This window comes from Pararge aegeria, chromosome 11, assembly GCF_905163445.1.
Source record: "Pararge aegeria chromosome 11, ilParAegt1.1, whole genome shotgun sequence".
Lineage (NCBI taxonomy): Eukaryota > Metazoa > Arthropoda > Insecta > Lepidoptera > Nymphalidae > Pararge > Pararge aegeria.
In genome coordinates, this window is record NC_053190.1 from 14,236,840 (window position 1) to 14,253,390 (window position 16,551).

The window sequence follows — 16,551 nt, forward strand, 5'->3', positions numbered from 1 at the left end:
AGATTTCGGAAAAAAAATCTAGCTATGAAACTAATGGTGTGTAACCAGAACACCATTATTAAACCATAACGTAGCCGTACTTAATGGCATGTCTATGACACATCTAACTAGCTCCTTTTTTTTACACCACTATAACGCGTCTCAAAATTGGAGTATTGTGTTCATCAGCCTATGTCTGTTTGTTTTTTCAATTAGTGCCGCTCGGGAGACAAAACGCGTGGGCCGGTTTTGATGGTTCTTACGTCAATTAAATTTTCCTTATCTCTTGTGTGTCGCCAAAGGTACAACTGTAATCAAATTCAATATGGCGACGACGAGACGCCATATTGTGAAAGAGAAACGAAAGTAGTCGAACCTAGTTTATTTGAAGCTCATCTTTAGGTTTCTCGTATCATTCTTAATTTTAAATAACAATTTAGGATATCTTACAATTAGTTGGTTAGCAACCATTCTGAAATTTTCAATGCTTAGGCAAAATGCAAAATTGCAAAATTTTCAATAAATAGGTGTAATAGAGTGTTTTAAAAAAAAATACTTCAGAAACCCCAAAAAATTCAATACTTCAATGGAATGGCAAAATTTTGTGTCTTACAGTTTCTTTCTTAAATAAAAAGTGTAAAATACACAATAGTAATTAAAAAAAATACTTGACTGCGAGAGTTAACTTAAAATAAGAAGTTAACTAGTCTAGTAATTTAGAATTCTGTTAAGTACTTAACATTGCATAACACAATTAATAAAGTAATAGTTTCAGGATGGATAAACCCGTAAAATATGGATGGATGGATAAAAATCTACCTAAAAAAAATTGTGAATTGATATGCGGAAATAAACAGTCGAAACCCATATAAATCTGGACCAGTCCAAATTTTACTGATAATGGGTCTCCAGCATAGAAAATAAATGTCTCCCACTGTTGGTCTCCACTGTTAAAGTTGCTATACCCTACAATACGTATACGCCCTGGCTGGGTGGATAGATGTCTATCCGATATATAATTTAAAATAAGGTGTTAGCTAAGTACGAGTAAGTGCTGTTAAGTGAAGTTGAAAGGACTTAATCTATTAATAATTTATGTAATTCTGCACAAAACTGTTAAAATATTATTTTATTCTTGACCATATCTTTAAATCTCTCGGCAAAGTTTTCAATTAAATTTCTATTAAAGAAATAAATCAAAAAATTACCTCTAACAAAAATTCCAAGCACCTTTTTATTAGTTATTTATTAAAAATTTGTGACAAAATAAAAATACATTAATAAGAATATTTCATTTATGAAGAATTCATGATCAAAATTTTTTTCTAAAATGCAACGATGCATACTGAAATCGAATTCGGTCTTGTGAACGATCTTAATAGGATCACAGCCTTGTTATACATGTAACGTGTTTTCTATAGACAAATATTGCATTATTTATATTTGTTTACCCATTTATTTATTTTATTGTCGATAGCTTACGATATTTATTACCGTAATCTATAGAAGCATAAGTTAAACTACGCATATTAATTCAAATTTTGATCCGAGTGACCTCCCGATGAAGACACATGTAGGTATTATGCAAAACACGTACATATTGAAAGGGCATCGACAGGAAGCCTTGAGTTTCTAAATTGATTATAAAACACGTATCATTAATAACAAAGTCTAAACATGCCCTCTTGAGCTCAGCAGAGGCATCTGAGCAAAACAATCCGAGGTTAAGCTTCCGTAAGACTCGAAATAACGTTTTATAACACCAGAATTGAAACTTCTTAAATCTCATTTCGTCTACGAAATATTGAGATGGATATACTGTGACCAGCGGTATTAGGATAAATGTAAGGTTTATTATTTTTTACCAAGCTTAAAGTTATTTAATATTGTGATTTTAAAATATTATGCTAAAATAATATTATGCAGTTTCCATGGTAACGAAAATGAAATTTGTAATGTATTCTATTTGTAATGTATAGATGGCCGACTGGCTCAGTTGGCAGCGACCCTGCTTTCTGAGTCTAAGGCCGTTGGTTCGATTCTAACAACTGGGAAATGTTTGTGTGATGAACATATTCATGATTTAGCTTTTCAGTGTCGGGGTGTTTATCAGTATATTATAAGTACTTACGTGTATTATATTCATAAAGATATCCATCAGCTATCTTAGTACCCATATAACGTATTATATTATTCTATCTCACTCTCTCCTATGTGTTTAAGGGTTTGTTTCACCGAGTTACAAATCGCAACGATCCTAAAAGAGTTTCCAAATTCCAAAAAAAAACCTTATACGTTTTATTTCTCACGTTTTCCTGTGAGATCATTTCGCCTTACAAAGTTTTATAGAGTAGTTCGGGTTTTCGTTGTTCATTATCCTGTTTACAATGAAAGAGAAATTATCATTTTCAGGTGCTCAGCTCGCAGCTGAGACGCGCGGCGGCGCATCGCACTCTACTGCTGGAAAAGCTGGAACGGGCGCGCGACCAAAACGAAGACCTCAAGTTCAGGGTATGACATACGCACTTATACTGACCATTCCGTAGTGTAATAGCTCTAACGTGCTGGCCACTGGCGTGACGTAATGCGTCTAGGGACTGAAACAAATGTATGGAAATATTATAACAATTATACCAAGGGCCAGGCGGCGACCGGATGACGCAGCTACCTATACATTTATTTATGTCCCGGGGCCAGCACGTAAAACTTAATCCGCCTATAGGTTACGTCATTCCAGACAGAACATAAATAACTTCAGCTTAGGCTATAGACAGGCAATACAGTACAGTAGTAATTACAATGGAGCCAGTAACTAAGTTGCTCTGGCATTTTGCTGTTTTGTTTGAACTGGCCCTTATGCACCTTTGCTGCTGTGAAGTAATAAAAAACGCTTCTATTTTTTGAAACCTTAACTCATAAAAATCTGAAAGGCAACAATGACTTTAATATAAATTGATTTAAGGAAATTTATGTTTACATTTTTTTTAATGTATTCCATTTTTTTATTAATATACAATATAATGTTCTTTCTAGCTATTCCAAAATTGCACTTATCGTTTTCATTATTACACAAAACAAATAAACAATAGACTATTTTCTAACAAATTTTATACCATTAAAAATTAACGGATTACAGTTAGAAGAGAAGAGCATAGAAGTGGAGGGCGCCAAAGCTCGGCTGAGACAGATTGAGAAGAACCAGAAGAGTTGCGACAGCATTGAGCGAAGTCGAGACCACAGCAGCATGCGAGACATGGAGCCTCTGCACATTCCCGACGAGGGGGACGACGAGCCGCGCATATCCGAGACCCCGCGCGTCAAACCCAGTCGCATACCGCGGCACACGGCGCATAAAGGCACCGCGCCCAGACCCCCCGCTCGGTCCCCAGCGCCGACGGCCCCAGGGGCCCCGCCGAGGCCTCCCTCCGCGCACTCTGTGCGGTCGACTCGCTCCGTGGCGTCCGGACGCAGCCGCACGTCCCGCGAGGCCTCGGCAGCCTCGACGGGGGCCTCGCGCAAGGACAAGTCCGCCGTGCCGGTGCGGCGCTCGCCGTCCGCAGACAAGGTGCGCACCCGCTCCTTCTGGAACTCCTGGTTCACCACGTTCAAGGACTCGTCGTAGTGGCGACTAACCGTGTTTCCTGTTTAGTGCTAATAAACCCCACCGTGTGACAGTGCACCTCAGTGACTCACCCGTTCTTACCCGTTAACAGTTCTGTGATCGGTCTCGAGGAGCGGCGCTATACATGCCATTATGTCGATCGTAAGTTCTTTGCGTTCCATTCTTTCCTTACGTTCCGTTAACGCTCTTCGGAGTGCCAGGTGTGAGGTTTCCTACCAACTTTACTAATTCGATCGCGTGAAAGTTAACTACGATTTATATGGTACCGAAAAGCGCCATCTAGTGACAGTGCGGTTTCCGAATGTTGTAACCGGATGACGCACATTCGATACCATATAAATCGTAGTTAACTGTCACGCGATCGTATAAGAAAACGTAGGTATAAAATCTCTCACTTTGCACTCTGATGTTACTGCACGCGCCGCGAGTTACGCACTATTCTGTATTGGAAATTCAAATCGCGTCATCTCTACTCACGAGACGAGCACATCTCGACAAGGATGGTAGTTTTAATGCGTTTTCACTATTTTTTGATATGCCAATGACGTCATCAGCAAGCACCTAATTCATTCAATGGGTGCGGTGTTTAAGTACACAGCACACAGTTTTAAGTGTGAGATTTGCTACTCAAGTTTACTTAAAGTTACATTACTGGGAAACCGTGCTATCAATAGATGGCGCTCTTCGATTCCATATAAATTGCAGCTACCTTTCACGCGATCGGATAAGTTAACTTACTTTTGCACTCTGTTCCCTGAGCATGCGTTTGCACTTATCGACAATGTTAATGGCTCTCGGAAAATTCGAGACTTTAACATCATACAAATACGAACCTCTGTATGAACGTTAAAGTATCGAAAACTTGCGAAAACCATCAACTTTATTGAGATGGGCGAACTCTTAATCAAGGTAGTCAAATAAATACGGTGCGTTTATTTCTTTAGTTTCTTTGGTGACGTCATTCGAATTTCCAATAGGCATTGAAAAGTGCGATGCCTAAAGCGCGTACGGTAATGTTTGATCAGCTTAAAGTTCTCTTCTTCTTCTTGATTTATTTATTAATTAGTTATTTATTTTTAAATTTCTTAATTTAGTAATTTTATTTACCGTGTACGTGTAGTTCGTATTCTTTGATGACGGACAGAATGGTAGTGTAGACGGCATGTCACTAAACTATCCCACTAACATCACTGCAGCAATCCTTAAGCCGGATTCACATTAGACTGACGTTATGTTTTTTTTTTTTTTTATATATCGTAATAATTGACAAGCAGGTGGCCTCAGGTGCTGGTAAGCGTAATCCCATCGCCTATAAACGGAGTAACGCTTCGCAATGAATACACGAAAATAACTAAGCAATTTGCTCATTAGCACTCGCCTTAAGGGAAATAGTTTAACTTTTCAAACAGTTTTAGTTTTTATCTTGAAAGTGTTTTTTCTTATCCGTTATACAATGTTTAAATGAAAACCGAAATAATACTTCAGAGGCTTTAGAGGTACATTATTTACTGAGATATCTATGAAACCGAAAACCTAATAGTTTTTGAGTAAACCATTGCCATAGTTTTTACTGAAAGAAATCAGATACAGCCCTAACATCACATGCGAAATTAATGTGACTTCACTTTATTAGGTACGCGTCGCGTAGCTTAGGTACTATGCGCGTGTCGGTCTTTTATCTTCAATAGGGTTGTCATAAGTAAAAACTTGAATGTTTTTAATTCGTTGGTATGGAAAAATAAATACGCTTCACTTGGTTTAATATTTTAACAGGGTGATTCCTTATGAAATATACTTATGGATCCTTCAATATCATTTCGTAATTCTGTTACACGTTGTATATTATTTGTCGACCGATAGGACCAATGAGCAGTGACCCTGCTTTCTGAGTCCAAAGCTGTGGGTTCGATTCCCATAAAAGAAAAATATTTGTGTGATAAACATGAATGTGTTTTAGTATCTGTATGTAAGTACAACAGTAATATGTTATAAGTATTAATGAGTCATCTTAGTACCCATAACTCAAGCTACGCATACTTTGGGGCTAGATGGCGATGTGTGTAGTGTCGATATATATTTTTTAATTTATTTCTTTATTATGGAGTACACACTCCTAAGTTGTGATGAGTGGCACTTCGGCATACGGCATTCTGATGCATCACAACAGAGCACGTCAGTCTAATGTGAACCAACCCGGCTTTACATAACTTAAAATGGATTCATTTAATCATACTTTATTAATTGGTTATTGTCATCGATTAAAAAATTCGAATTTGTCAATCACGTTGTAATAATGAATTTAGTTTTTTTTTTAATTAATAAAAAAATTCAAATACTCATAGATTTTGTTTGTATTATGTTACCAGTTGTAATGTGTATAGTGGAAAAATTATTATCTTTGGTTTGGTTGCGCAAGGAAATTATATCTATTGGATTTTACTTTCCCAAGTCCCTATTGGTAGATTTGATGTACGATGTGCGATTGTTGCGAATAGATGAGTAAGGCAAACTATTTAACGATTATATGCAGTTCAAACTCACCTACCTAGACTTTTACTAGAAGAAATTAACAATATAGTTTTTTTTTTTTTTTAATGTTGACTAAGCTAGTGCAACCCTCTCGAGCGCAAAAATCTACCATAATTAGAATACCGTAATGTAATCGAGATTTAAGAAGAATACTTTATAATAAACAGATTTAAAATTTAAAATTTTTAAATTTAACTACGATGTCCTTGGGTTTCCTTGGACCAAGACATTTTTTGTTTTTATTTATTTGACGAAATATCGATGATATATTATTATTAACTAGCTGTTGCACGCGACTTCATCTGCATTTGATCTTGTTTTTTGATGTGGCATTAAATTTGATTGTAGTTCTAAAAAAAGTATTCAGTAGCTAAGCCTTAAATGAGGGGTTTGCTGCTGTCCTCTGAGGAGTTCTGTCCTCTATCTCCAACCACAGCTTGGGCAAAATTAAACAAATATTATAACCTCTATAGTACAAAAATAATTATTTAAATCGGTTATAATATGTCGGTGTTATGGTGTAAAATCGTCAAATACTTTCATCCCCTCTCTCAAAGGAACCGAGCTTAATGTTGGGATTAAAAGTATCCTAAATTACTTCTAATACTTCTAAGAATATGTGTACAATGTTTCATGAGGATCGGTTAAGTAGTTTTTGCGTGAAAGCGTAACAAACAAACTTACATTGACATTTATAATATTAGTAGGGATTATTACGTCTCGCGAAAAATAGACAAGAATACTATACTATGCTATGACGTTGAAGGAAAACATCGTGAGGAAACCTGCATGCCTGAGAGTTCTCCATAACGTTCTCAAAAAGCGTGTGAAGTTTAACAATCCATACTCTGCCAGCGTGGGCCTAAGCCCCCCTCATTCTGAGTAGAGACCCGTTAATACAATCTATAGTCAATCAATTTAATTCATAACTATCGAATCTGCCGAAAGGGACATAAAAATCCAAACCACTGCGTAAATAAATAGTGATTATCAAAAATAAAATTTATACACATTGTTGGTGACATATTATGTAAAAAATAATTTAGTTTATTTGAAAATATCATTTGATTAAATTCATCTGGTTTATGTCCATGACAGATCGACGTAAAAGTTGATGTCTGGGGGCGATCATACTAACATCGTGATATAACTTTTGTTTTCAGCCGCGTCCCCCGCGCAACAACTTTATGTGGTATGGGTTCTTATCATTTTTTATTTTAACCCTTGTAGCTTTAGGGCCGACGCAGACCGGGCGAAAACTTGCCCGATTATTTCTGGCACTCACAATCAATTAAATATTGTCTTTATCAATTTTAAATTTTTCAATGAGCAGTGTTACGCTTTGCATCCCTTATATGGAGGTTTTGGGTTCGATTTCCCATCTGGGTAAATTTCATCACCAAACAAATCCGGCTTTCACGATTAATATCATTTGTGTTAGTGATAATTACTGGACCGATGGTTTTACGTATTTTCCGAAGCACGGGGGTGACAACTTCTTAATATTCCTTCAGGCTGTAAATGATTATTTCGAAAATCATTGTTGGATTTTTAATTTTAAAATGTCAGACAACATTTTTTAACACAATCTGATTCGAAATATTGGTTGGCCCCACATTTGCAATAGGCTGAAAAACGAAAGTCGGTATGTTTCTTTCCCGGTTTGAATAAAAAAGGAGGGTTTCAATAATAAATACGTATTTCTGGCAAACAATTATTTTTTCAACTCTATTTGAATTAGATAAAAACAATATTTAATTCTCCGTGTGTGTAAGATATTCTCGTGCTGGTTTTCACCTATTCTGCGTTTACCCTTAAGGTCCTATACACGGTACGATTCGCTTATACAAAGAATCGTTTCAGACATATCGTCCAATGTATAGGATCTCTTAGTTTGGAGTGTTTGAACAAGTATTTTGTATTGTATTTAGTTTCGTATGGTTATTTATTTTGGTTGTTTTGACACAGTGTGATTTTATTTTATACACAAATTGCATCTTACATACATTTCTTGGAGTGTCTTCTGACTTTCGAGCATGACAGTTATTTGGGGAATGGGTTTGCTTAATATATTCATTTTAAGAAGAGCGAGATTAAAAAAACTGCCTTTTACGTCTTCTACAATATATCAAGATTTTAGATTGAGAAAATTTGCAACTGCATATCATCATTTCTTGTTTAAAATGTTTTCCTCATCATCATCGGGTTATCTCAGTCGGGTACTCTTTACTTCCCCGGTGTTGTCCTCTTTGAAACATTATACCGAAACTACAATAATTTCTACTAGATGGCGCTAACAGTCGCTATTGGGCTGATAAAAAAAATATATATATACTTAATAATTTCAGTAGTTAAGTAGCTTAATTGGCAACTGAGGCCTCGATTGAGAGAGACGCGGGTTCAAATCCCCGCCGAATCTGAAATTTTTAATTGCGCATTTATAAAAAAATATCCGTATGTATTACGTACTGACAGACAAACTCTGAAATCCATATTTTGCCTCGAGGTTGGAAACAAATTATTACTAGGTAAGTAATAGAATCCTCACAACACACACAAAAAAAAACACTTTTTCACTTAACACATAAAAACCACTTTGACACTGAAATATCACTTTACAACTTTGCCACTTACTACAGTAGTTAATAAAAACACTGGTTTCCGCAGTAGTAATAGAATTTTCAACTATTTATTTACTTAGTTTTTTTTAGTTTATTTTTTATTTTTATTACTATGTTATTTTGAGCAGTTATTGACATAGTGGCATACAGGCGACCGGTCGGTTCGTCGTCCAATAAAATAAACGCTCCCCACTTGAATGAAAATGCACTGCTGAAGTAACTAAACACAAATAGTATGGTACCATCAGTGGCGTGCACTTCATACATGCACAAAAGCACTGCCTACCCTAAAATTTATATAGCTCGTATAGGAAGAGGATTATTGCGATTTTATGCAATTTTCCTGCCGTATGCATACCCTGGTAAGGACCCCAGTGCACGCCACTGGGTATCATAGAACTATATACTTTAGGTTGCCTCTCCATTATAAATCTATAATAGTAGGGATAAGATATATTTGTAAATTTCAATACCACAAGCCTAGTACGAGGTAAGTAGGATCGCAATCGTAGAGTTGATTTCGAGTACCGAAAAGCTGGAACGTCAGAGTAAAATACCATTGTATTAAAGTTGAAATTTATCAGTCGCATATTTTGCGACTCTATATAGTAATAATGTAACTCGGCCAAAGTGTTACATTAAGTCAATTGTGATATGACGGTATAATGTTTAGATGCGTTAAAGCGACTCCGTGTTAGCGAAAATTGTACACTAAGACTTAAGAGTACAGGTACTTGTCCGTGCCTGGACCGGATCATTCAATTTTTGCTCGTTGTGTGAAATTTTTATTTTTATGCAATTTTATCATGGTACATATCATCATCACAAATAAATGCAATTTATAGTAATTCACATTTTTATCAAAAGACGATTCCTTAATCTCTTCTGTTAAACGTTTTGGTAATACTTTAAAAAGTACAGTAACATATAACAGACACTTTGAAAATACACTGGTTCCTTTAACAATACAATTCAATTTGTATTGCAATGAAACTAAAGACTGTCAAGGGCTCACAAAATATAATTAGTATAAAAAAGGTTTGTTTGTTTATTTGGTTTCCCCTGCTTAAACGACCATGGGGTCAATTCAAATTCTAATTCAAAATTCATTTATTTCAAGTAGGCCTAATTAATAAGCACTTTTGAACCGTCGGTCAGTCAGTCTGTTTGTAGCGACTCTACCACCGGTTCGGAACGCAGATTCCACTGAGAAGAGCCGGCTAGAAACTCAGCAGATTGCGCTTTTCCAACATCATTTTATAGTTTAAAAATCGATTTTCTGTTTTGTGAGAGATGAGAGCGGAGTGGCCTGCTTCCAAGCAGCCTTGTCGTCAAGGAATTCATCAGTCGTGTAATAACCACGATTTGTTAAATGTGTTTTAATATATATATGTACTTTGGTCTCGATCTATTTGGCACGGACTATAGTAGAGATACGAAAATCTAAAATCAGGTATTAGGTAAATAGCTAAAGGTTAAGGTCACATTTACAGTCACACTCTAGTTAATACAGTATGGCAATGTTGTAGGGGTCTTTATGGCAATAGATGTTTGCCCTTGACTGCAGTCACACCTGTTGTTAAGATGATGCAGTCTAAGATGTTAACGGGCTAAGCAGAATGGCAAGCCCATATCCCGTATTCGTTTCTACGCGACATCGTACCGGAATGCTAACGGTGGCTAGCCAAATCGGCTGAATCCTCTCACACAAGCTCCTATATAATATTATTTATGAAATAAAATTATACATATAGGTCATTTATGTAATATGTTATGTATATATATGTATCAGATATATTATAAAGTGTGGTTTTGTGTATGTTGGAGCTATATGTTGGAGTTTGGCGGTCTAATATTGTTTTGTGGACGTAATATGTTATGTATATATTTGTATCAGATATATTATAAAGTGTGGTTTGGTGAATGTTGGAGCTATATGTTGGAGTTTGGCGGTCTAATATTGTTTTGTGGACGTGTGTATGTGTGTGGGTATATATACGTATTATAAACGTTTAAAGAACATCTATTGATTACGTTTTTAATTTCAAGCAAAGCCTCTGCTGAAATGTTTACACGTTTTGTAGAAAAAAAATTGTTATTCTTAGTATCGCATTGCTTCTCAAAGTATGGTTGTAAAGTTTGTCAAATTTCAGGTTTTATAGGCCTTTAGAGGTTTTACGTTATATCATATCATGTTAAGAAATCCAACTATACTTTAACAAATTATCATTATATTTATCTAAGCTTTAACTGTCCGTGCGTAGCCTGGAAACTCCCTAACGGATATGGGTTTTACAATAGGTACAAATAAAATTCTGTTTTACCAAGAGATCAGAACTGAATTAAATTGACAGCACTAAAAATAATGCTATCCTTTTGCACAGGGAACATTGTGATAAGGACAGCACTTCCTCAGCAATTTTGTTAATTAAAACATTTATTTACAACAGAATTGGAGCATTGTTTTAGACTCACTGTCTTAAAGAATGTCGTAATCAATGGATGGCACCCATAGAAATCTTAATAACAAGACAATAGAAATGTTACGTACGCGTCACTTTGTCTCCGCGAAGACTCAGTACACAACATTTGTAACAGTTAGCGACTTTATTGTAAATTTTAAATGACTAAAACAAAAATGTTCGACTCCCAGTGCGTGCGCATACACTTTGTATTACTACCGCTGGTAGCAGCCGTTCGGTCAAGTGTTTGCCATACTAACAGTGCTTACAGCAGCAGCATTTGTAGTGTGTCGTTATTAAGATTTCTGTGATGGAACTTTCTAACATTTTTATAAAAAAATTCTAATTTTACGAATGTGTTTTTATAGAAACCTCAAACGAATGCAGACGAGCGTACGGAAGCCGAAGATAAAGCTCGAAGCGCGTCACTAGTAGCCGAGTACGTCGCCCGCACCGAGAGACTAGCTCCTCTGTTCCCGAGGCTCCACGTAGTAAGGGCGAGGCCTCTACCGCAGGAACTACTGAATGAGTGCCATCTCGCCTACGAAACCCCGGGAAACCTCGCTCTGGAACTTTCCAAATCCATCTTATATGAAAACGCCGATTCCATAGACATTGAAACGTTAAAGTCACTGAACTCTCACGAAGACTCGTTGTGGAACGGTAAACCTCAGCAATACTTCGAGAGTCTAAACGCTCGGGATGGCGATTGTATCGATATTAAGGATTTCGAAGATGATTCTTTAGCGTGAATATTTCCTAATTTGAATACATCGAAAGTAATAAAAGTGTAACTTAGACAGGCAAAGGAACCTCTGATTTGTGATAAATCAGTAAAAAACACACCTAACTTTCTTTGCATAATTCCAACGATTGCTTGATCCGATTTGTTTTATCTTAATTAATTACACGAGAATGTTAAACAAGATGTCAACATTTAATGCAATAAATATTTAGTAATTTAAACATTTAATACAAATTCAAATTTTATATTCATTATTGTTGTTAAGATATTTAGGTCTTGGTATTTAAAAGATTCTTATACAGCGAACGCGGTCGCCAACAATTAAATTAAATACGCTTCGTACTCACATTTCGCGGATAGCGGGGCGAGACGTGATTAGATGGCTTATACGGACGATCTGTGGTGTTGCTTATAAAGAATAAAGAAATTATAAATTACACTGCACATATGTTTTCTGATAAACTGTCAAAGTTACAATATTATAAAAGCAAAATAACTTTTGATGTAGCGTTTTAGTATTCAATTTAAATTACGGGCTTAAGATTACAACTGCATGTCAAGATAGAGGTTTTTTAAGTTCGCATAAAGGCGATCCGATTGCGAAAACAACAAATATGAAGTGTATAAAATTTTATATGATTTTAGCGATAGCGGAGTTCCTGCCTCCGCATTTTGTACCAAAAAAAAGGCTTTTGTAAAAACTTGTTTCCAGAGCAACTGTGATAATTTCACGTTTCTTTTTTTCGCATTCGTATAACGTTTGACCGACTTCGCATATTCCAAAACTGCCCTCATCTATTGATTAATTATTATTAGTTTAGCGAACGAATTCCTATTGTACAGTCTATTCTAGTAACTATTTACAAATTAAGAATGAAATTTAATACGAATTATTAAAAATAATCTCTAAATGAAATTTATTAATTTATCCTACACAAATCGTTTAACAAAAAACTTAGGTATTCCATTTTTTTTTCTATTGGAGTCAAGGTGGGTTACATTAGACTGAGTTACCAATGACGGTTATTTTTATGGATTTTAGTTTTGTTTTCTGTCTCTTAAGGATACGCTTTCATTTTGTGATAACTTTACGTTTTTTAGAGTACGGGATAGAAGGAAGTGAATTCTTCCTGCCCCGGGCTAACGACCAATGAAATTCTGTTGATATTATATGCTATGTCAAGTGTGATTTAATATAAATCAAATTAGTCGTTTTTTATTAGTTTAGTCGCTCTGGAACTACCAGTGAGTCTTAAAATATTTTTTAATAAATTCAACAATTGATGCTATTTTGAACATGCTACAACCTTAGAAGTCAAGGAAAAGGCGGCCGATGCCACGTGGTCGTAGAAAGTTTGCATTGGACAAATTTTCTTACAAGAAATTGTACGTGGACGAAGTCACGCGAAACCGCTGGTTAATATATTTTTAATTTCGCATTTAATTTATCTGCTTGCGTCTTATGAAACGATTAATCGTCGCATGCAAATTAAATTAAATTTCGCAAAATAATTTAAGATTAACCCTTTACTAATCTTTTTTCGCACGCAATAAAGCTAAACTTTCAATTACATTATTTACCTTATACTCCGACCTTTACTTTAGACAAATCAAGCCGCTACTTTTATCCCAGGAAAATAAATGAATGTTGAATTTTGAATGTTATAACAGTTTCTCAACGGTCCTTTGTTACCCACCTTGACTGTGGTATGTTAAATATAATATATCATAATTTGTAACTAAAAATTTACACTCCTAAATGTCTATAAATGTAATAAAATAGAGAATGTGATGAAAGTATGTGCTGTTGAATGAATTGTGTAAAAATGGTAGCTATTTACTTTTTAAATTGTCATTCCTAAGCCAATGGCTAGACTGCAACTAATAAATTGGGTGTGAGCTTGTACGACTGTAGTAAGGCTGTGAAACGTGGCGTAAGACAAGAATTCCTTCCAACGCATTAGTATTTGTTTCAAAACTGAAGCTTTTAATGCAAAACTATGAATCTTTATTTAACCAGAACGTCGAATAAAGGCATAATTGTACCTATGAAAACAAAACGTCTATGATACAAAAAAACAAATTATAACCTGCCTTAGATTATGAATCAGCGGTAATATTAGGCGCAAAAAAAATGTTATGTCATGAAAAAAAACTTTTACTTTTAGCTAAGCATTTTTAGGACTCCCATTAATTAGATATAGATATATGTATTTTATTTTATAAACTGATCCAAATTTGCAATAAATTAAATTATCCTTTGATTAACATTTAATAAACGATTCATATCAATAGTTTAGTGAAATTCATTCCGCAGCAGCAGTAGAAAATCGATGTTTTTTTAAGAAATTCTTAAATTGGTTTGTAGCACTTTTTAAAAATAAAGTTTTGCATTAAAAGCTATTAAAATAAGATTTACGCGGTACTTATGTTGTGCTATTGTCCATATAGATGAATGCTGTTTCCAAACGTCCGGTGTGGAACTTCCCGATGCTTTTAGCTCCATCACTAGACCGCCCTGTTTTAAGATTTACCGAAGCTCTGAGTACAAGACTTTGGTTTAATGTTTCCTGGTGGTAGTGAAGTATTTTGTAAAAAATAGCCATGTTTTAAAGTTGTCCTTGAAAATTATATTATATTATATTCTTACTTTACTGATAAAGTTTCATCAAAATCGGTTCAGACTTTCTAAATAACCTAGGCATGTAGACAATAAAGTAAAAATATTTATGCTTTTGATATAATCATAAGCAGTAGTAATTTTAAATCACTTATGTTATTTTTTTTTATATAGATCATAATAAACACTAATATTTTCAAATTCAGGTACGCTGGTGTCTTGAAACAGACTAAGATATAGTATTATTTTTTTTAACACCAGGAAACCGGCTAAACTATGAATTTACCGAACTCGTGTATTCAGAGCTTTATGTGAGATTGTATTTTAGGACGATGGGTTAAAAATATATTGTAGGAGACTGATTTTCTATAAAGACATATGTATATGTTTACCAGGTAGGGAAAGCCTTTATAAAATAATGTTTCTTTCTACTATTATTACGCGGGGTAGATTTTTAAAAATACCGACGTTCTCATTTTAGTGAAATAATACTTGCCTAAAAGTTACAATATTTGAAACCAAACCAATTTTCTGATATATTATTCTGGTCTTCAGTTCTCAAGTCGACGGGTTAATATTTTCCAAAAAAAAAAAAAATTAATATGATTAAAAACCGAGGTTGGAAAAAATTGGTGTGTTTAAAAGGATGCCGCCGGTAATTTTAAAAGTAACCGTACTTACTAATTATTACTTATTTAGAAAATGTTATTGCCTACTGTGTATACTAGAGCGAAAAGCCCCGATTCTTCTACCAAATTCTTAACATTATGTTCGCAATAGTGACGTAAAAATTTACAAAGTTGTCTTGTCAAAGTTCACGTCTTATAATGCATTTCGAACGCAGTTAAGGTTTATATGCCACCGAGGATCAGGGCCTAGGTCTGTTTCATTAAAAACAAAAGGCAAACGAACATACCGATAGTAGGTATTGGATTTTGTCGACAGTATAAATTTTTAGAGCATTGTTAAATATGTAGCTGTTATATAAATAGTAAGGTATAATAAAAAGGGTCGGCAATTTGTTTGCCTGTTTCTATTGAAGCAGACTTGAACTATTTAGGAATATTCCAATTCTATTATGTATGACTGTATTTTATTGTAAATTAAGTACCTACTGTAGAAATGTTACGAGTAAGTCAACTGTTTAATGTACAGCTTCCTTCACGCTGCTATATAATTTGTAAATGTAAATTATTAAGCTACAAACCTAATTGATGTTAAGATACTCAAAAAATTATGTTATTGTCTAAGTAGTTGACGTGGATCTAGTTGATGACTTGTGTAAAGATGTACAGAAATCATATCATTATATATTATACAAATTACTCAAATAAATTGTTCATATCTATTTTCTGTCTATATTTAATCCCACCTTTTCGAACTAGTTTACTGTAATAAAATTAAAATGATATATTTTATTGTATATGCGCCAAGGTATTTTTTACCCAGAGTCCCTCCAAGAAGTAAGATTGCTGCCGAATATTGAATAACTAGTTTCTGCCTGCGACTTCGTCTGCGTGGGCTTCAGAATTGGGTCTAAAGCTTCGCTCGTTAACAATTTTCAATTTTCCCTACTTAAGGAATCGGGATAAAAACTAGCTTATGTTCTCTTTCAAGTCAAAGGCTACTACATGCATGCCAAATTTCATCCAAATCTGTACAGCCGTTGTTGCATGTTTGAGTAATAAACAACCACACTTTCACATTTATGATATACATAGGTTTCACCTAGTCAGACCATATGTTAACTAATGAAAATGCATTTATTAAATGTTACCTTAATAAAACTTAACTTACTAATATTAAAAATGCGAACGTTTGGATGGATGTTTATTACTCAATTGCGCCAGTTCACATGGCTACTCTTTTATTTCTTCGAAGAACGGGTAAAAAAATTATGCCCCGTGTATCAACGAATTCCATGCTTTATATCAATGCGTACTTCCATATTTTTTCCTATTCGTTTTATTTAT

The 16,551-nt window shown here is 34.8% G+C and overlaps 1 protein-coding gene across 2 annotated transcripts in view; it reads left to right on the forward strand.

Moving 5' to 3' along the window:
• LOC120627196 (actin cytoskeleton-regulatory complex protein pan1) overlaps window positions 1-15,926 on the forward strand; it is a 117,417-nt gene extending 101,491 nt beyond the window's left edge. The window contains exons 4-7 of one of the 2 annotated variants that reach the window (XR_005658899.1): window positions 2,392-2,490; window positions 3,116-3,742; window positions 7,294-7,322; window positions 11,582-11,687. Coding sequence is in view for 1 of the 2 variants with exons in the window: in XM_039895057.1 (XP_039750991.1) it covers window positions 2,392-2,490; window positions 3,116-3,544; window positions 11,582-11,965 (912 nt within the window). In the remaining variant the exon portion in view is untranslated. Of the gene's footprint in view, window positions 1-2,391; window positions 2,491-3,115; window positions 3,743-7,293; window positions 7,323-11,581 lie in introns of both variants that reach the window. The other variant, XM_039895057.1, reaches the window with a different exon arrangement.
• The last annotated feature ends 625 nt before the right edge of the window (window positions 15,927-16,551 follow it).